The sequence below is a fragment of the Vanacampus margaritifer genome, chromosome 20, assembly GCF_051991255.1.
Source record: "Vanacampus margaritifer isolate UIUO_Vmar chromosome 20, RoL_Vmar_1.0, whole genome shotgun sequence".
NCBI lineage: Eukaryota > Metazoa > Chordata > Actinopteri > Syngnathiformes > Syngnathidae > Vanacampus > Vanacampus margaritifer.
Genome location: NC_135451.1, coordinates 11093394 through 11116250, shown reverse-complemented (window position 1 = coordinate 11116250; position 22857 = coordinate 11093394). Strand labels below are relative to the sequence as shown.

Below are 22857 nucleotides of genomic sequence, written 5' to 3'. Positions count from 1 at the left end.
GATAATCCTGGCAAACGTGTGCGGTGTTTAACATTCTGAGTCCGACATGTAGCTCTTAATTTAAGTGCTTCGCCTTGCATTGCGCGGCCTGACCTTGGAGTGAACTAAAATTGTGAGGACATCCAACTACTTGGAAAGATTGCCATGTGTCTTACTCTTGAATGTTTTCCACAAGCAAATGATCCTCCGCGGTGTAGAATGATGGACTCGCAAATAGTTTGGAAATGCCCTTAAAAACCTCCAGAGTGATGGGGGGGGGGGGGGCAACGACACAGCAGCCAAATTGCTTGTGTCGGTTCTACTTGGCATCATATTTAACAGATCTGAATGCTCTAAACTAGCAATGTGAATGTGGTCTGATCAAACAGTAATGGTGTATATATTTTTCACAGGCAGCTGCAGCATTTTTGGATAAGTAAAAAATGTAGGTATATAATGACATGGCGTAATATGTTGCACAGTCCATTTGCTGCCGAGTGACAGATGCTTTTGAAGCATGTCTTAATATTTAAAAGCCTAACCCTGAAAACGATTTTCTTTTTCACATGGTTGCTCAGTTTTCAACATTTCAAATTTTTGAATATTGTGCCGCTAACCGCTGCACCCAAGATGTTTGACGTGGTAATGTATAAAACAAGTCTTTGACAGCTGGAGAGGCATTTTAGTTTGCAGCTTTTAGCCTCAGGCAAGTTCAAGTTTACCTTCCCGATTTGTGTGTATAAAGACTGAGGTACTTTCTCGACATGGGTAATGGGTAGAAACTGCTGCTATTTTGAGTTATTTTCATTTTCTCTCTCGGGGCTTAATGGAAAGTGTACAAAAGCATTCAAAAACTTTGCTTTATTGAAAAAGGTTCTCGTTATTATTTGTTTTCTTTCATTTTGGCAATCATTTGAATGAGGACATCTCATTTGAGATAATTTGAATAGTCTAGTCGCGTTAGATGCAAGGTCAGAATATATATATATATATATATTCATGGTTACTCTTACCTTGTGTGCCAACAATTTCCATATGGAGATGGGCCAAGCCGCTTGCTGTGGACAGAGACAGCTTGATCATGCCTTCAACGGTGACGGTGTAGCGGTTAAGGTAGTCAAACAGAGAGCCGTGCTCATGATAGTCTGACACCAGCCACAGTTGAGTCCATGTTCCATTATCTACAGAGAGGGATAACAACATAATGGGAGTTATTTCATCTAGTACAAACACACTTAAAAGGTCCCATATTAAAATGCACTTCAGTGGGGTTTTCTGTCAATAATGTGCATCACGGGACTGTATGGAAAAACGTCCGTCCGCGACTTATTTAGCTTTCTCCTCCTATCTGAATTGTGTGCTTCAAACGGGCAGATATTAGATCCAAAGTCAGTTTTGACAAATGCATGTCACAGACTATTTTAGCATGTGGAAAAGTTGAATAATATGGGAGCTTTAAAAGAATTATGTATATTCTTGGATTCTTGAAAGCCCTAAAAATTACAACAATTTAAATCCAGGAAACCCAGCACAGGGGAGAATTTTTATCAAAGACCCCTCATAATACTAACACCAACTAATTGCCATATGGATTAGCCTACTATTTTTTTACCGTTTCACCCTCAGTTTGAAAACTGAGAATTTGTAATCAGAGTTAAGTTTTGGGAAAAGATGTCTTTAACCATTGCACGAAGACTTCAGCATGCCTCACTCGATCTTACTTCAAGTATTAACTCAAAGCAGTAACAGACGTGGGTGGCGATAATCCACACCAAAAGTTGTTTGCCGACTGCCAATAAATGTCAGAAGATGAAAGAGGAAGACGGAGACGAGGCCAGACTATTCTAATGGAGCATTTCAGTGGAATGCCAGCCAAAGATTTTAAATAAGGTGAGCCTGGAGTTTACTGCAGCCACAGGTTGACTAGACTCAGCATTAAGAAGATTATGTAGGCTTAGTTTCATGTCTAGGAAGTGTACTACAGATGTATTATTTGTCTTGAGAGTGTTGATTGAGAAGGTCAGTAGGACCTGCATGGTGTCTTTGGAGAACTGCGGTACTGCACAAGGAAGTCTGGAGTGGCAGAGAAGTATGTTACAATATTACAGGACAATCTATGAGGGTAGTAGAACAGTAATGAGGTGTGTTCTAGATGTGACAGAAAGAGTTAAGGGTGGAGGCGGGACTACATCAGGGATCAGCTCTAAGCCCCTTCCTCTTTGCAATAGTCATGAATAGGCAGACTGGTCAAATTAGACAGGAATCGCTACGGGCCATAATATTTGCAGATGACATGATCTGCAGTGAAAGCAAGGTGGAGGAACATTTAGAAAGGCGGAAGTGTGCACTGGACAGAAAAGGAATGAAGATCACTAGACGATAGAACGCGTGTGAATGAGAGCGATAGAGGAATAAAATAAGGCTACAGTGAGAAGAGATAACGAGGGTGGATTGAAAACATACCAATTCAGTGTAAATTCAAACAGTGGAAATGTGCTACATAAATACATACTTTACTACTACGGTGTACCAAAAATACTAGCCGTAGAGATACAAAATGTTTTCTGTCTTTTCTTTCACTGGCTCAAAAGGCCCATCTACATGGGCAACCAGTAGAGGGAATAATAAGCCATCGTTACATTGCACTGCACTGCGACAGTTTCTTCTAGCTTGTAGGCCTGCGTTTGTGCGTTTCCTCTCACCTTTGTTTCGGAACTCCGTAATCGGAAAATAACACACAGGAGAAGACGTGTAATGTTGCATTTTATGTCTATGTGCGTGTGCACCCCGCATGTGTTTTTTTTTTTGCTGATGTTTAACATTGTGTTAATGTCTGCTCAATCTTCACTGGGGAGTTTTACTCCTCCACACTGTCTAGCAGTCTGCTCATTCCAACCAACAACCGCCTGCACGACTTCACCTCAAGCAACAGTTCCCTTTGTACAGTAAAATCTCAAGGCTCACCTGTAGTCAAGCTGCCAACGCACGCGTTTGCAGATGAAAGCATTATCAGAAAAATCTATTTTTAAGGAACCTTGAATGTATTGCAACGCTTCAAGGCACCCTATCAAACTTTCAATATTTGTATTCCTCTCTGATATAGTAATGTTGTCCTTGTACATCATCTATCCTGGATGCTAAACTTGATCTTCCACACATAAAAGTGCCTCAGACTAGCATACTCTTGGAAGAGCTCACCTTTGTTGTCTGCGGCGATGAAGCCCAAAATGTTCTCGTGTCGCAGCATCACGGTTTGGTAGATCTCAGCCTCTCGAAACCAAGACCGCTCCTCCCGCGAGGAGAAAATCTTGACGGCCACCTCCTCGCCACGCCATTTACCTCGCCACACCTCCCCAAAACGCCCTTTCCCTATGCTCTCCTGGAGGATGATGGTCCTGGCAATGGTTCTCTGGACAAGAAGCGGCAGGCCTGTAGAAAAAGCAGACGGCCATTCAAAATTATAATTGCTGACATCAATGCTAACTTAAGCAAAGGAGAGAGGAAAAGAGAGACAGTAAAAAATGTCATATTATTACATTTACAGGCCAGGAAATTAAACCGCGGAAAAGTTTGTCAAGCTCACATGGTTCAATCACAAATTTGGCAAACATGAGAATTAATTTGAAATCATCTGCTGGTACTAAGAGACCCCACACAAACACAAACAGTCTGACTGGGGAAAAGTAATTAAAAAAGCCCACAGAGCTATGCCACACCTCACATTTACACATTGAAGCAGTCACATGCACAATTGCACATTGTGCAATATGGCGTAAATAGCTTGGAGGACTGGATCCAAGCGCTCTCTTGGCAGCGTGGAAGAGGTGCCACACTCTCCACGGGGAGACGACTGAAGCCAGAACAGATACTCTAAGCATGTGAGTGAGCCTTGCCTACACAGAGAGGAAGTGTAAATTACTAGGGACGTTTGGAGGCACTCGTTTTCAGACCCATTCCAGTACTCAACTCCTGAATAGTTACCGATATCACTAGTACCCGGTTAAAAACAACAACCCAAAAACAAACAAGCAAGCAAAAAACAAAAACGATTATAAAACAAACAGTGACAGATAATTTTAAATAAAGACCTATATATATCCCAAGGTAGCATGTTTCCTTAAAATGAATTAAAAACAATGGAATTTTTCTGTCTGTTTTTTTTTTCCAACTCAATTTTGAGTTCTGTAGGAATTGCATAGACAATGAAGAATTAAAGTTTAAATAACACTCTTCTTTCTCCACATCAGTAACTTCTGCATCATTTGACGGCAATTGTGGCTGGCGGTGCAAATTATTGCCAGACATTTGCCTTAAGCGGCAAAAAAAAAAAAAAAACTCAACCTCATGTGTGGCATTACCTCGAGTGAGTCTATTAGATTTTTTTATTTTTTATTTAATGTGATATTAAAGCGGAAGTCCACTAGTCCAAATCAATCCAAATCTCTGATTCAGGGTACATAAAAGGATAATATAAAAAGGAGTATCACCCTCTTGACACGCTGAGTATTCAAAATGTGCCCTTGCTAACCGTTAGGTGATTTGGTATAAAATAAGAACTACAAGCACACACGGCGAGAGATGCTGCCAAGAGATGTTATTTTAACACCTTGGTCCTTGTCTTATTCACACTTAAGCTAAAGTATATGAACTGCACCAGATTGCCTTTCTTGGCTGTTTGTTTTGTTTTTCTTGTTTTTCTTCCCAACAAAACAGACGGCAAGACAATGACAACCAAAATGAGCAAGTCAGTAGCAGCATACCCGATCCTGAGCCCGAGGTGGTCATATCATAGATGAGGTCCTTCAGTGTTGTCCCAACAGTGATGAAGGGGTGGTCCATGGAAGGATCCTCCTCGTTGGGCACGCGGTGGTGGTGGTGATGGTGGGCCCCTGCCCCACCGGCCCCCAGCCCCCGGTGGCTATGGCAGACGTAGAATGCCAAAACGAGCAGCAGGCAGAAAATACACACTGGGCCGGCAATCACTGCAGCAAGAGCCACAGGTCCCAGAGATGGCGTCTTTGTAGTGGGGACTGCAGGACAAAAATAAATAAATAAATGTTCTGTTGTGGGAAGTTGGACAGCCTTTGGCAGAAAGGAAGACAAAAATAAGCTTCCGTCCATCAGGGACAATTTATGCGGTAAATAATAATAACCTCAAAGATGTCCTAAAAAAAAAAAAAAGAAGAAGAAAAAAGCAACAGCTCAGAAAGCAATTTCAAACCATGTTAGTTCCAGGAAATTGAGTAGCCTTCGATGCCTCAATGTCACATTAGCCATTGTTAACTCTTTTACTGCCAAAGACGTTAAATGACGTTCTGCAAAAACCTACGGAGGAGCGCCAAAGACGTTAAAAGACGTCCTCCCATTTTTTTTTTTTTTTTTTTTGAAACGGGTGCTGGGAAGGCTTGCGGAGCTCTCCTGAAAGTTTTAAGCAGGTTTTTTGAGCCTAATGACTATTTTTGGCCCCTAGAGGGCAGCGATGACTCTCTTTTGCCAAGATCGGGTGGGCGTCAGTAGAGGCGGAGCTAGAGCGTTGAGCAGGAGATCAGAATGGAAAACAAAGGAAAAATGGCGGCCGGTCGCGAGGACCTAACGCCAGAGCCGTTTTTTTCAAAGACCAAAAGCATCGCTAAAAAAGCACATTGTTGATGACGATAATCATCATCGACGATGAAGATGATGGTGACTCCGTGGTTGGAAAGCATTGATGCGGCAGTAGAAGACGTTAGATGGAGCTAGATGGAGGAGGGAACGGGCAATGGCGAGCGTTTGCAAGCAGCTCTACACTTACAAGACAAAAGGCATCGACCAACGCTAAAATAGTACATTGATGACGATGATGATGAAGGTGAATCCGAGCTTGACGGCGAAATTGGAACCGCTGACGCGGCGGCTATGACGGTGTCGTAACGCGGAGCGCAACCGAGCACGCACAGGCGGACGTTCGATCGGACGACGGAGAGTGCCCCGAGTCCAATGCATATTCATCGGAGGAAGTGTGTACAGTCTGCTACTTGCTTTTTATTCCCCGGAAAAAAAGGCCGTCAAGAAAGTGTAATGTTTGCACGCAAAACGGACTAATGTGAAAGTAAAAGTAAACTGTTGTGCGTGTCCTGGCGTCTCCTTGCACGCAGGAGAGCGTTACAAAAGGAAAAACTGTATTTGAAACATCCACATAATTGTAAGTAGTACCACAGTTGCACACATTTGTAAATAGTTTGCGAAATTGTTTTGTCAAATTGTTACACTGTTGAATGGAAATAAACGTATTTTGCAATCAAAAAACACTTTTTCATTGTTGGTGAAAGCGTTTTACAGAAGTAAAGCACTATTTAGGTGTTTGTGGCATCATTCATGGACAAAAAGAAGTGTACAATTCACTAGAGTGCATGAAATAACATCGTTTCACAAAAAGCTCTTTTTCTCCGTTTTTTGTTTCAAAAGAGAGAATTTCGGTGAAAGTAACCATATTCTATTGTTGATTACTGAAGAACGGAATAAGGTAGAAACAAATTTTTTTTTTCTGATGAAAGCTGAGAGTCCAATCTTTCATTTGGTAGTATGTGTGTTTCCATAGTCCAAACACAACATTTTCTGTGGACCTTGAAAGATCACTCAAAATGCTTAAATCGGCTGGCACTGGCGACAACCCGTTTTTGAAAACGTCTGGCAGTCAAAGAGTTAAGAGTCTACTTTTGGGATAAAAAGAAAAACACTTGTGATTTATTTTCCTAGGCCTAGGCGCTGACTTTGAGGTTATCAGTGATCATTCATCAAGTTTGTTTGAAAGAAATGTTAGCTTTAATTAAGACTTGCTCACAATTAAACTTAAAAACTTGGAAGGTATGTAGTCTTACTAAAATTATACAAATCAAGCCAAACATTCTCCACAGTTGTGCAAAATCTGAGCTCTGTATTCTACTGTTAGGAGCAAATGTCTGCTGCGCCTTTTGTTTGGTAAGAGGATGACAAAAAAAGCACCCGGGTCAGTCTAATTTCAGCGAGCACTGAAGGATTAACTCGGCGTGTGTTTTGTGTTTTCATTTCAGTTTTTTTTTTTGTGAAAAGGATGGTGGTGGTAAGAGAAAAACAAGAAAAAAAGTAAACAGTATCCCTGTCCAATTTTTTGAGCGTAATTGAGTGTTTGTTTCAGTGTCAGTAAACTAGTTGGGAGATTATGATGACTATGATTTGGCACATGTCGTTCGTCGTCGTGTTTTCAGGAAGAAATCCTGGTTACTCGTGTTATTTTGTTAGGTTGTTATTGATAGGTCAACTAGAATACATCATATGCTTTTTGGAAAGGTGTCCAATTGGAAGTTGCCACGTACGGTTCTTTGGGCCTAAGGTCTTTACTCTGTACATGTTGAGGACAAGAAAGTCTAGGTTCGAAAATGTACTATGAATATGGAGGTTGGATTGGGTGGAACAATCAACAGGGATGTGATTTGACCAAAGTGAAATTATCTGAAAATTTAGCCGGGGGTCTGGGGGCCGCTGGCACCCAGCTAGGTCAGCTCATGGGTTTTCCGTGTTTTTAAGTACTTTCAATGCACTCACATGACAAAGAAATAGACAAAACAACAGCATAAATTTTCAATGTATATTGAACTATCCCATATAAAATTTTAGTCAACTCAAAATCAGTCACATTCAAAAACATTGGACTGCCTTTGCTTTTAAAAACTATCACTGAGAATATCATCATATCTAACTAATGTGATTACTAAGTTAACACATAAATAATGTTGAAGAGTTCAAATTTCATGAACAAATAATTGCATCATGACCAAAATGAAAAGTAACTCATATTAGAGCATACCACAAATGTCTTTGTTATAGCAGAAGATGTTAACTGTCGGAGTCATGTGCATACACAATGAACTACAAAAAAAAAAATAAAAAAAATAAAAATAAAAAATCGGAATTTTTTGGGGGGGGGGGATAAAAAAAAAGCGGAATTCCGCGAATTAGCGGAAAAATCACATCCCTGAATCAAGAGTGTATTTATAGCACTTTTTGCATTTGTTAGCGTCTGTTAACGCTGTTGATTACATTTTTACAGTCTCCTAATAAAATGACATTTAATACTCAGTCCAAAATCTCCTGAGGAAAAAACTGACAGTGCCAGCTCATTTTGAAAATATTCAGTCTTATGTGTGGTCTCACCAGGGAAAACGGTGAGGTCAGGGTCCTTGTTGCAATAATCGGTGGTACAGCAAATCGGATAAAGGCTTGTGTCATGCTTGATGGATGGGGCGCAGATGAAGGGTCGATCCCGCGGCAAGAGTTCTTTTTCGGGAACACATTGGCGCAGCTCCGTCGTCAACCGGTTGCCTGTCTTGCGGATTTGGACGAAACAGACGCCATCTGTTGTGCAGCTCGAGTTGGCACTGCAGCGCTCACAGTGACATTGGAGGCCTGTGGGGAAAATAAGCAAGAGGAAAAATGGGTGTTAAGTTACAAATGAGGTGAAACCATCCAAACAAATGTCTTTAATAGACAACACATTTTCACTTTGTCCCTTGAAAGACAAATCAATAAATTTGCACTACACGGGGAACCATTTAAAGACAACAATACTTTTAAATACAGACTGTGATTAAGGTGTAGGATGCACACTTATTTCCTTTCCCGCTAATCTATGTTGAGACCATGTTGGAAACATATGAACTATTAGGAGAGTAATGAGACACCCTGTCCTGTTTCTCAACATTACCATCACCTGTAAAAAATGATCTGCAATTTTTTTTTGAAAATAAATGATCAGTTTTGTTTTGTTTGCCATCAAAAGCCCATACTAAAATTTCACAAAAATAATGGACAAGTGCAAGTTTAAAATGAAATGTTAATAATAATAATACCATAAAACGCTTGATTTTAAGACTACAACTAACACCCCAACAATAATAAATAATATAAATGTGAATGTGTGTTGTGCGGTTCCTCATTCCTATGTACTGGTGGTAAAGTGGTGGGAAGATTGTGAGCCTGCCAATACTTTGACCTACAAAATTAAAGACTTTATGGTAACCACTTTCTCTAGTCTTACTACTACTACCACTATCAAGAGAGGCGTTCTTGTTAAAAAGTAGTGAAACAATTAAAAGCAGCTGTGGGAAGGAAGGCAGTTAAACACAACATATTATATTACAAAATGCACAAGTGTGTTTTGTGAACATCAGGGCATGGAAACTCCCTGACAGAACGAGACGATACGTCACTAAAATTGTCATTTGGAATGTTTGCTGTTACTCGCAGTCTTCCACTGTTCACATGGACAAACGCGCATTTGCTGTCTGTCGTTTGGAGTGTACTAAATTCAAGTAGAAATCTGCGGGAAATGATATAAAGCTGTTAAAGTAAAAGTCATTTTTAACGTATTTATTTCCAACTTCCTAGGCACACACACTTTACTCTAACTCTCTAGTTCTACTCATTCAAAAAACAGCACATCCCACCATAAACTTTCAAACAAAAAGACCACCCGGATAGATCCATCAGCAACCACTACAATTAGACCCCTTTCGCAGCAGTTACTTCCAAAACTCGTTTGTGAGTGCTGCCTTATTTCCCCGTGGACAAGAATTGGCTTATGGTAACTTTGCAGCCCAAAGACTAAATAAATAGCAAGACAACAATAAAAACATCATATAGGACTTGGATTTGATCTATTGATGGAATGGGACGGAAATGCTACACCCTGTGAGGAAAGGCTTGACGTATTCTTGTGCATGCATGTGACAGTAAAAGCAGAAGCATAACAGCAGCAACCGCTTAAAGATTTTGTCATTTGCAGCGACATAATTAAAATGTAATTAATAACGAGTGCAGAGTTTCTGGACTCCCGGGGGTCCGCAAAATAATCTGCAATACATTAATAAATGGGCATTTAATTACAAAAATGTGAATAATTACGCATACCAACCACCGCACCCACAAAAGAAGCCATATGAGTAAATCCCTTTGTTTCGGGCCAATAAAATTCTGATTTGATTAAAACATCATGTAAAGCACTTGTTCAGGTTCCTCTTCGCCCCTCTTATTAGCACACTGATTAAATGTTTATTAACTTGGCGTTAGATAAGATTTTATCTTGACTTTGGTCCGTCTGTGGTCTTGGAGCAGATTAAGGTGACCACTGACATGACACGTGTGATGTGTCATTAAAAAAAAAAGAACTCAAATTATTCAGTCAATGTAATATACATTTTTAAATCTGTAATCAAATTGAATCGTAGCCCTCTGAATGGCAAGAAACTCCCACCCCTAGCTACCGGTGTGTGTGATGGGAGTGGCTATGCAATGCCGACTCCAATCTGGGACGAAACTCGAACCTCCAGGATGTTAACACTCCCACCCGCCGAGTCTGGACCATCACAGGGCACCTCCAGAATGTGGAAGTGGAGAAGATGGAATGGTTTGATGTGAGTCCAAATGAACACTCGTGGGATCGGTGTGGACAAGTTCAATGCGATTGAGTGGCCAACACAACCGCGCTGCTTCCAATTCAACTTTTCAGATTTGTCATCGCAGATGACTTGATGATACAATTGCATGACAGAAATAAACACGGGTTAACACTAGCTCCCCCGTGTCACCCTGCAGAATTAACCACCCCCAAGAAGAGCCAATACTGTGCATGTGAAAGCTTTTTCTCTTAGTCTTGCACGTACAGTTCCTACACCATCAGTCACTTATTGTGAGTACTGAATTAATGTAGACATGTCCTCATTTATTCATTATCATTAAAGTGTCCTTCCCCCTAGCACAGAATAGACAGGCGCTCAATGGTACATCAGTCATGGCTGACTAGGTTAAAGCAAAAACAACACATCTACTAAGACAAGATCTTTAAATAATTAACCTGACAGACACATGGCCTGTTATATATCGTCACAAACATGAGCAGAATGAAGAGTAGAGATGGAGAGTCAACATCTGCAGACTGGCGGTAGAGTAAAATGTGTCGTTGGCAGTCAAGGAACGATTTCGTCTAGCAGCAGACTTCCTTGTCCTGGAAATCCAGACAGGCACTTTTTAAAGTAGTTGTGTTGCTCATGTGCTGAATGCTATGGGCGGGGTTGGTTGGAAAAATACTCAAGACACCAGACAGGCTAAATAAAAGCCAGATGACACTGATCTACTCTGAGTCAACCTCAGGACACCGAATCCTGTCTATCACATCAAGAGACACCCAGACACCGGTCTAGACAACAAAGTAATGCCAAGTAGGAATCACCTGAGAAAGCCCACAGCTGGGCATAGTTGTGCGTAAAACAAACAAAGCAGCAAAATGGTGGAGGTATTTTTCTCAGATTTGTGCGGTGGGTTTAATTTGGAGGAGTGATACCGTCAATACAACAGAGGTGATCAAAGGAGAGACGCATGCGCGAGATGCTGTGATTATCGCGAGACCTACAGCGAGACCGGGACACCCCAACATGGCAGCGCCCTGCTGCTAAGATAGAACTAGCTCTATTATGCTAAACTAATTCGAGTTTAACCATCATATATCTTGGCTTTTCTCTTTTCTCTTTCATCCGACAGATTTGGAATACCATCCAACGTGGAGGACCTCGAACGCTTCATTGACGGTTATTTTTACAACTGCGCGATGGAGGACTCTTCCGTCGAGAAACCGTCTAAGAAACCCTCTAAAAAGAGAAAGAATGACTCAGCGACGGACACGGACGACCTAACTACTACGGAGGTCTCGGTCAGTATGCTGGAGTCCATAAATAAAAAGTTAGAGGTCCTCTCCCTAATCTGCGAGGAGGTGAAAGGATTTAAGGTAAGTATGGAATTCTTCAGCCAACAAATAAATGATCTCCAACGCAACAATGCCGAGATACACGCTACACTCGTGACTGTTTCAGCCGAGTTAGAAACCATTAAAAAGGAAAATAAAATGCTAAAAGAAACTATTCTGGATGTTCAATCCCGTAGCATGCAGGATAATTTAATATTCTCAGGTATATCCGAGAACACCTCTGACAATCCAGAGGTTGAGATAAAAAAATTTATGACGACATCGTTAAAAATTCCTCAGGAGACGGTAAATAACATCTCCTTTCACCGGGTACATCGGCTTGGAGCCCGTAGGGGCAACAGACCCCGTCCTATTATCGCCAAATTTGAGCATTTTAAACAAAAAGTATTTGTTAAAAGTAAAGGACGGGAGCTTAAAGGGACCTCATTCGGAATGAATGACCAATTCCCTAGAGAGATTAATGAGCGGCGAAAGGTACTGTTTCCTATAATGAAACAAAATAGGCAGGAGGGTAAACGGACTATGATGGTCGTTGATAAACTATACATCGATGGCCAACTATTCCGGAACCCCAACTCCACTCCCTGGCTGTTCTAATTAGCATCGATGGAACTAAACTTTGTTTGATTATTAGATGTATACGTATACATATACATATAATGTATATGTGGTTATAAAACCTAAAATATGAATACTCATTATGTTTACGCTATATTATAAATATAATAATAATACATAACTATATCTAAAAGTAGATTTAAACAAAAAAAAAAAAAAATCTCGCTTGGGTTACCAGTTACTGGTGTATTATAATGTTGTTTAACTCCCCACTAACGTCCTTCACTTTCACATCCCTACCCGTTTTTTCACTGTTATATTTACTTACACATTTCCTTATATTTTACACAAATTATATAAATCACCTAACTACTTTGATTCTATCCTATAACATGCCAGTATTGACAAATGGCCTATGCAGATATTTACACAGGACTGAGCCTATATTGTTTGTATGCATAAATTAGTTCTGGTTTCCTGGAATGTTTGTGGCGCTCGCTCACAGGCAAAAAGAATAAAAACTTTAGACCATCTCTTAAAATTAAAAGCAGATATTTGCCTCCTGCAAGAAACCCACCTACAAAAATCTGAAGAAAAATTACTTATTGATAAGAATTTTAGCCAAGCATACTCTGCCCCTTATAACAGCAGACAAAGAGGAGTCTGTATACTCATACATAAGAATTTACTCTTTACTCTAAATAATACAATAACAGACCCAGAGGGCCGATACATTATTATTCAGATAACTATATTTAATAAGATATATACACTTGGCAATTTATATGCCCCTAATAATGATGATCCGGCCTTTTTCCATGAATTTTTCTCTCAGCTGTTTGATTTAGCAGCGAACTCTACTATTATTATTGGAGGAGACTTTAACACAGTCTTAAATCCATTAATAGACCGTTCTAATAACACAACATGTATAAGGCGATTACAATCTACTAAAGTAATAGGGGAATATATGGATGATTTTGGCCTCGTCGACAGCTGGAGACTTAAAAACCCAAATAAGAAGGAATTTACCTTCTTTTCCGCTGTACACCGGTCTTTTTCAAGAATTGATTATTTTCTTACAAATAACTCTATTGCTGATAAAACTGTTACAAAAATACATCCTATTATTATTAGCGACCACGCACCAGTCTCACTTTCCCTACAAGTTGATTATACTTTTAAACCACCACCAACATGGCGTTTTAACATCTCTCTTCTAAACGATGCAGAGTTTGATAAAATTATAAGGAAAGAGTGGGCAGACTTTTTGGAAATAAATGACTCTCCAGGCCTATCGCCATCTCTTCTCTGGGAAGCTGGGAAAGCAGTAATTAGAGGTAAAATTATATCATATTCATCTTATAAAAAGAAACAGGATCAAAAATTTGAAAATGACTTGGAAGATAAAATTAAACAACTGACGGATGAGTACGCAATAAACCCAAATGACCAAATATGGACTGACTTACAAAATACAAAAATACAGTTAGACGATATGCTAACTAAAAAGACAGAGTTTATAATACAACAATTGAGATACAACAACTTTGAATATAATAACAAATCAGGTAAATTTCTTGCAAACCAACTTCAACGCAATCGGGAAAAATCTCTTATAACGGCTATTAAAGGGACAACTGGTGAATGTACACAATCACCAGAAGAAATTAATCAAATTTTTTATAACTATTATCGCAACCTATACTCAGAAACTAACAAACCTAACCCTGAGCATATTGAGGCATTCCTCAGTAGCTTAAATATGCCTCAGTTAACTACTGAATATAAAGATATGTTAGAAGCGCCACTTACTATAAACGAGTTGTACAGTGCTCTAGATAGTATGCCTAATGGCAAGGCACCTGGCCCAGATGGTTATCCGGCTATATTTTTTAAGCACTACTGGTTAATGCTTGCTCCGCTATTCTTAAGAGTAGTAACAGAAATTAAAACTAATGGTTACATACGTCCACACATGAATACAGCAGCAATTAAACTTTAATTAAAGCCAGAAAAAGACCCCACCCTTCCATCAAGTTACCGTCCGATTTCACTAATTAACACTGATATCAAAATTATTACTAAGGCTTTCACATCTAGATTAGAAACAGTAATCTCGACAATTATTCATAGCGACCAAACAGGCTTTATTAAAGATCGCCACTCTACTAATAATATTAGGAGGCTCTTTAACCTTATTAGCATGTCACAGCGGCATGATAAGAAGGCAGTTATTATATCGTTGGATGCAGAAAAAGCTTTTGACAAAGTTAACTGGTCCTTCCTCTTTGCTGTTTTAAATAAATTTGGCTTTGGGAAATCATTTATCCACTGGGTGTCAGTATTATATGATTCTCCCAAAGCTACAGTTACTACTAACGGGATTATATCTAAGCGCTTTATTTTACAGAGAGGCACAAGACAGGGATGCCCACTATCCCCTTTATTATTTGCAATATTTATCGAGCCACTTGCAATAGCCATACGCCAGGAAAGAAGGATTCAAGGAATTCACTCTGGGGTAACAGAACATAAAATTAATCTATATGCCGATGATATTTTACTTTATCTAGAAAACCCGGCGATTTCGTTAGGGGAAGTATTTAACTTAATAACTAAATTCTCACAGTTGTCAGATTATTCTATTAACTGGACAAAATCAACACTTCTACCTATTACAGAAAATTCATGGAACCCTGCAAGCCAGGACCCACATTACTCATTTCCTATAGGTAATTTAAAATACTTAGGCATAAAAATCTCATCTAAATTAACTGATTTAATTCATTTAAATTTTTCTCCACTTCTGGATAACATTCATAGTGACTTGGAACGCTGGAATAATCTTCCTATTTCTTTAATAGGACGAATAGCCACCGTTAAAATGAAAGTTTTACCTAAAATAAACTATTTTTTCTCAATGATTCCATTTAAACCTACGGCTAAATGGTTCCAGTTGTTGGACTCAGCCGTTACAAAATTTTACTGGAAAAAAAAAAAAGCAAAGATTAGTCTATCTACTCTTCAGAAAAGTAAATCCAAAGGTGGCCTAGAGGCACCAAATTTTATGTACTACTATATAGCTAACCAGCTACAATATATCGTTCTATGGGCACAACCCAACAGAGATACTAACTGTTGGCTGGAACTAGAACAGAAGGATTGTAATAACCTCAGACTTCTAGATTTACTCTTTATTACAACATCGATTAAGCGACATAATTGTTTTAAAAACCCAATGATCTCCGCCACCCTGACTGCTTGGTGGAAGGCATTAGAAATTACAAAAGCCCAAGTGGAGCCCTGTGGGCTTTCTCCCCTATGGCATAACCCTGACTTTCGAATTAACAACCAAACGTTTTATTTAGGTGTGTGGGAGCAGAAAGGAATCACACATCTTCACCATCTCTTCTCAGATAATATGTTTATATCATATACATCTTTGCTCCAAAAATACAAAATAACAAACGGAAATTTTTTACATTATCTGCAAGTTAAAAATATGATAAAGAAACAAATTCCAACACTTCAGGGTACGCTCCAACCGCCTGGCTTAGCTAAAGATATTACCAAGCTCTCTCCGACAACAACAAAAAAACTTTCAAAAATATATAAGTTACTTTCATATACGGATAAAATGTCTTTACCCATCTTAAAATGGGAGACAGACTTGTCTATAGCTCCGGAATCTGACTTTTGGATTCAAGTTTGTGAAAATGCATTTAAAATGACAAAACACACAAATTTACAACTTATCCAATACAAAATAATCCATAGAACATACATTACTCAATATATGATGAAGAAAATGGGCCTCTCCGACTCCGACATTTGTCTCCAGTGTTTACAAAACACTACAGACACTTATTTTCATGCTTTATGGTTATGCACCCCGGTTATGTATTTCTGGACTAAAGTCTTAGAAAAACTTTCCGCTATCTTGGACTATAGGATACCTTTATCTCCAAACTTGTGTTTGCTAGGTGACCTAACAACAACTGACTTACCACATAAACAATTTCAATCTACACTTGTAGCCCTTACTATCGCTAAAAAAACAATTCTTGTTAACTGGAAAAATAAACAAACTCTGAATATCGACCAATGGTCTAACCTCCTTATAAATCACATTTTAATGGAAAAAATATCGGCCTCAAATAAAAAACAAATATCAAAATTCATAGAAATATGGTCTACGTATATAGAATATTTTAACCTAATTCTGGTTATTTAATTCTGCCTGTTAGCGAGAGCCACCACATTGTGATAACTTACATTGATGTCTCTGCATTTGGCAGTTTGTTACTAATGGTTGTGTTTTTATAGTCAGGAACCCAGTTGCTGCCAACAGGATCGAACAGATTCACCTCCAATGGGCACTAAAGGCTAATATTCGGATTCACTGCATGCCAGGGGACTAACGCTACAGGTGCTGTCCCCCCTGGCTGGGCGTGGGCGGGTCTGCCCCTCTGTTGGCTGCTGGGTGGCGGCTGCGTCTTGGTCGTTCCCTGGGTCTCGTGGTGGGTGCTGTGTTGCGGGGCTCTCCCTGGTGTCCGGGGCGGCGCCGCCCCGGCGCGGTCCGTCGCTCTGGGTCCGGCGACGCGGGTCGGGGCCTGTGGGCCGCCGGGGTGCCCCGTGGTTCCCTCTCCCCTCCCCCTTCCTCCCCCTTGCTTCCTCTCCCTCTTCACCTCTCCCCGCCCGTCCTCCGCCTCCCTGTCCCTTCTCCCTCGTCGCCCTTCCTCCTCCTCTCCCCCTCTCTCTGCGGCCCTGCTGCTGCCTCCTGCCCTTCCTGTCGTCTCCTTCCCCCGTCCCCTCCCCCTCCCCTGTCCGCCCTCCTCCCCCTCCCCTAGGCCGGGGGTTCCGTCCGTGGCCCGGGTCTCGGCGCTCCGGGAGCCGGGGGAGTGGGCGGGATTGGTGTTGTGCCCGCCCCGCTCCGGTGGGCCTCCGGGCACTTCGGGCGGGCCCCGGTATCCGGGGGGCAAGCCCCGCCGGGGTCCCGGTGGGGTGGGTGGGGGTTTTGGTGGGCGGGTGCGCCTCCCCCCCCCGCCCGGTTGGGGGGGGCCCAGCTGGTCGCTCCTCTTAACTCACTGCACTAGTTTTGCACAATACATTTTAGGGCACATAACACACTTTGGGGGGGAGTGGGGTGGGGTGGAGACACCGTCTCCGCCCTGCAGCTCCCCTCCAAATTTTAATGCACCACACAACTGGGGGGGGGGGGGGGCATCGGTTGGGGCGGCCGCGGTATGAAGCAGTGCTGCGGTCGCCTGTCCGTGTGCACCCCCCCCCCCCCCCATTAATTTATTTTAATGCACCACATACGCTCATTGACATGCCTGGGGGGCGGATGGATCGGAGCAGGGGGGGATATCATTTCCCTCTGCTCCGGTTCACCTGCCCCCAATTTTAATGCACCACACACACACACTTATGTATATACACTGGGTGGGGTCACACACACGGTTTAGGGGTAGAGTTCGCCAGTCGGCGAGCTGGCGAACTTAGTAACAGGGTTAGTTTTTCACTTTGATCGTTGGGGTGACGACCGGGGCCTCTCCCCGCTGGGCCTGGGGTTCGGGGATGCCGCCCGTCCTCCGGTGCCCCCATCTCCCCTTCTGCCCCTGGTGTTCCGTCCCTCCGCGTGGTGGGGTGGGCGCGGGTGCCCTCTCCGCTCCGCTGCCCGGCCCCCTCTTCGGCGCGGATGCCTGGGTGCGGTGTGTCCCCGGGGTCTGGGGTCGGGGGCTGGGGGGCTGTCGGTTGGTGGGGGTGGGGGCGGGGGGCGGGGGCGGCTTGGTTGGTGGGGGGGTGGTGGTGGGGGTGCCGGGGTGGGGGGTGCTGGGGTGGGGAGGGTGTCTGGGGATTTGGGGACCTGGGGGCGGTTGGGGCTGGGTTGGGGTGGGTGGCGGGGGTGGGGGGCGGGGGGGTCGCGGGGGGAGCGGGGGTTGTGGGCCGGTGGGGTGCCTGGTGGGCCTGCAGTGCCCCGTCCTGCTGCGTTGGGTTGGGGGCGCGGGCCGCGTTGGGGTGGGGGGCGCTCCTGCTCCGGGGTTTGCTCTCCGGCCGGTGGCCCCTGCGGGGCCCGGGGGTCGTCCTTTGGCGCGGCCGCGGCCTGGGGGGCCCTGAGGTGTTGCGCTTGCTCTGTCCTGGCGGAGGTCGACGGCTCCCCTCTTTGGTGGAGATTTTCATGCATGCTAGATCCACCACACCAGCATCTATCGAGACTCAGACACAATTTGTTTCTCCCTCAGGTCATTGATTCGGTGGAGGCTGGTGTCTGTGGATCTCACTCTGCTTCGTCTGTCCTTTCTACCTTTCCTCAGTTTCTCCTTTGGGCCCTTGAGGTTTCCCTGATTTGTTGGAGTTGGGATGTCTTTGGGGTTGGTGAAGGTTAGTGGCCCGGTGGGTGGTGTCTGGTCGGTGCTGGGCTTCGCTTTTCTTTCTTTTCTTTGGTCCCCCTTTGGGTCTCCTGGCGGCCCCACGACTCTGGCTGGATTTTGAAGTGTTCGGTTTAGGTGAACGGTATGGGAATTCTTATTTATTTTTATTTTTTTTTCGCACGCACGCACGCACGCACACACACACGCACGCACACACGCACAAACACACATACAAAAAAAAAAAAAAAAGGGAGAACAATGATGATGACATTTCAAATGATCAATACTGAGATCTCCCAAGAAAAAAAAAAAAAAAACAGGTGATCAAATCATAGTGCAGTGATGGTTTGATGACAATTATACACAATTCATGGTCATATGTTTTTTTTGTGTATACTCAAAGAGTGCTTGTCAATGCTAAGGTTAGGAAATGGGCGGGAATTTTTTTAACAGCAATGTAGACTGCACAGGTTATTCCTAGCTACATTGAGAAGGAACCAGAGGCATAGTTTCAATTTCATGCATTCAAGGAACTCGAGCCAGTCCAAGCTGGCTTCTGATGAAAGGCGAACGACACCCTTGAACTGGTCACCACAGAATCAGGGCACATGGAAAACCTAAGCAGGTTTTCTTAGGCATTTGTATATGGAAATGCCAACCAAAAACTGATCATTCAGGGGTGTGTTGTTGTCTTGCTCAAGAGCACCTGGACAGTAGTTTGGAATCAGACGAGCTGCCATTTCATTGTTTTTTCCCCACAGAGGGACTTGAACAGTGACCCTCCAGTTCCAAAGTTCAATTCCTTACAGAACTATGAAATGGCAGACAGACAAGGCCAGTCTCGGTTGCAATACAGTTGACTTAATCTAAGACAAAGATTTGAACGACGCCAGTTAGCGAGGCAGACTAAACAAACAAAACATGGACCAAAGGTCTGATACATTGCTCACAAAGCTTGTTTTGTTTCTGAGAAATTGTGGATTACATTTTCTCTTCTTAAAGTCTCTTAACAATCATCCATAAATGGATGCTAAGAAAGCTTCGTATAAACAAAATATAACGTTGATAATAAAGTTTTATTGTCCACGAGTCATGTGAAAAACTCTCTCATCCGCCGGTCCACACAATTGCTGGATAACGCATAGCGCAATATCAGCTATTGCTTTCGACACAGAGGCACGCGGCCGCACATTGGGGCAATGGGAGTCTTGAGTGTTGAACTGAAAAGATCTGATGTGACAGAGATGCGAGCAAACCGACATAAACAGTAGAGTCGCCAAGCAGAGATAGCCTGAGGCAAGATGGATGCCATGAAGCAGTTGCATAATCAAGCAGTTGCATTCTAATCTATTACTACCTTATTTCTCTGTTTTAATTTGAAAATTGCTAATATGTACAATATTATACAACAATATTAGGTTTATATTGAAGGTGGGGAAAACTAGTAAAAAAAAAAAATCATACCACAAATGGCCGCTTTTTCAATTCACACGCATTTAGCACATGAAGTACATAAATCATGACCGCTCACACTTCTCTATTCATGGATGCTTTTGACCCTTTACTACTACTATTTTGTCTTTTCCGCATGAACGATTTAACCGTGTGAACATTGCGGTAGCCAGGCAACAACGCAACCTAAAGCAGCTGAACCACATCTATCTCTACATCCTCGAGTAGTAAAAAGCTAAGTGGGGCTTCTCTTCAAATCTCTCCCTTCTGCCACATCAAGCTTTCATCACAGCTTTTCTATGCCCGTCTTAAGTGCCTCATGCTACATCGCTTTTTTGGCAACAATGGAGGGGAAAAAAGATGATGACCAACCGTGGAGGTTCACTGACCAAAAAACAGTAGATAGGTGTGAATGTTGACACTTTGTTGTTTCATACTGAAGAGAGAAACCCGCTCGCGCTTGAAAGTTGGACGTCTCTGAGGATGTTATACAGTGACTACCTCCCTTTATATTAACTTTCGGCAAGTAAAACTGATATGATTAAGCAATGTCATGTTGCTGCTGTCGTCAATTATTGATGAGAGGATTGATTTGTGTGCAATAAGACTGCGATAGAGCCTAATGCAAGTATTAATCACTAATGGTGGAAAATTGAACATGCTAAGGTATGCAGCTCTTCCAATTTGATTGAGTAAAACATAAAGCAAGTATCTGAAATATAAAATACAAATGTTCTTACTGTGTGACTGCTAAGTAGCACAGCACAGCTGCAGTGAGACGCATCGATAATCGAATGGAATTGACTATATGCCATGCACGTCCGTTGTACACATTCCGCCAGCTCAATTTTTTCTGCTATGTCCGTCTCCAGGCTAAATTACTGCATTTTTTTTTTTATTACAAGATCACTTTAAGACCTACCGAAGATTTCACTGAACATAAATTCGTATCACTGAAGCAAATTCATCCACGTCAGCTGCCAGGAAGGACAGATAATAAAATTCATAACCATAAAAGGTACATTTCTGATGTTAGCATAGTTAGCATGGTGCTTATGTTTGTTAACACTAGCTTAGCAACTAGCGCTAATGTTACACCGATGATCGCATTGATTTTGAGACCAAATAAATCAAACGCAGTTGCTAGAGTAAATAAAAACGGAGGATTTTGTGGATACAGTTTTTTTTCTCTCCATGACAAACAAATCTTGTTTCCTCTGTAGTCACTCATTTAGTGACTCATGGGAATCATCATTTGGCAAGAAACGCTTCCGGCTCGAGACTTCCCTGTGGCAATTACTGCCTGGCTCCACCCAGCAAAAGCAACCTTCTTCTTTCTTGACATAACACACAGTTCCTAAAAGCAGATTGATTTTTTCCTCTAGCGTTCCAAACTCACCGTCCCATACATCATATAAAAGGTTTTGAGGGCATGACATTTTTCAGCTGGCTGGGTTGCGGTGTGGGACGCGGAATTTTGGGGCAGAACAGCAGTAAATGGATAATCTGTCACAATTTAATGACTAGGTAATCAACTTTAAAATTATTCCATTATTCTTAAGCCATTTTAAGGACATTTCATGGGGTTAAATTGTCCATAATTTTTTTTTTCAAACTATAACTTTTTTGTGCATGTTTGTGTTTTTGTTTTGTTTGTTTAGGTGACTGCTAATATTCTTGTAGTATACGACTGATATCCATGATTAAATTTAGGTTACTATCATATTGATATAACATTTTCCAGACAATTTAATCTCTTATCAACTAATAAATTACCATAAATGTTATATGTTTAAGAACTGACAATGAATGAACAAATGCAGTCTGTGCTAGCCCTTACAACTTTCACTGTTCCGGGACAATTAACTTATAATATAGAATGTTCAAAGCATTTCGCTTGCTTAATGGAAGAATTCGATTTTTTTTTTTTTTATTAACCAAGCGGTGTATCTCAATAATTTTGTCCACACATCAATAAACCTAATGCCCCTCTGACCAACAGTTTGTCTCCAGAATCCCTTGGAGGCTCTTGAAATTAAAAGCAAGAGCCTCGCAGTAAAGAGTGGGAGAGATTAAAAAAAAGTTGGCTCTAGTTTCATATTTCATGAATCAATATGAATTTAATTCTGCCAACCCTTTTAACAATATCGCTACACGAGCAGCACGAGGGCCAACGCAAACACAAAGCCTTAAATAATCCGAGGCAGTAACCAAATTACCACAGAATCATTGTTGAAAAACTCACAAGTTTATTTTGAAGCTTGGCGAGACGAATTAGGGTCGATTACGCATCAGCGAGCTCACAAATACCAAATTTCTAACACAAACAAGACAAAGGCAGACGAGGTATTGATAATGTTCTTCGTTAGACAAAAGGGAAAATTGATAGCAGCATGACCCGTTTCAAAAATTCTGTATGACTGTGGCATCCCATAAAATGATGGTGTTGTTTTTTTTCTTCAAATAAGACTTTGACAAATAAGTTCCCGGGAGAATGGCAAGGAGAGACGTGTCAGGGGAACATAGTCCTCTTTCAAGCCTCAAAAAAAACTTAAAAGCCCAATTTTGACAGGAGGCACATAAAAAGAATTTTAAATGCTCAATGCTTTGCTTCCCTGGGATCTGCAAGTAGTGCAACGTGTGGCATTTCAAACCCCTAATCCGAAATTTAACACCATCCCCTGCTGTACTCTCGCCCAGCTCGCATCACAGCCACCT

General features: G+C 41.8%; 1 protein-coding gene across 1 annotated transcript in view; it reads right to left on the bottom strand.

The window, feature by feature from the left end:
• The window catches only part of tgfbr1b (transforming growth factor, beta receptor 1 b), a 62360-nt gene that overhangs the window by 9998 nt on the left and 29505 nt on the right, over positions 1-22857 (bottom strand). Inside the window, exons 4-7 of the mRNA XM_077553831.1 lie at positions 8149-8400; positions 4740-5009; positions 3178-3408; positions 993-1160 (exon numbers count right to left, since the gene is read on the bottom strand). Of these exons, the coding sequence (XP_077409957.1) occupies positions 993-1160; positions 3178-3408; positions 4740-5009; positions 8149-8400 (921 nt within the window). The remainder of the gene's footprint in view (positions 1-992; positions 1161-3177; positions 3409-4739; positions 5010-8148; positions 8401-22857) is intronic.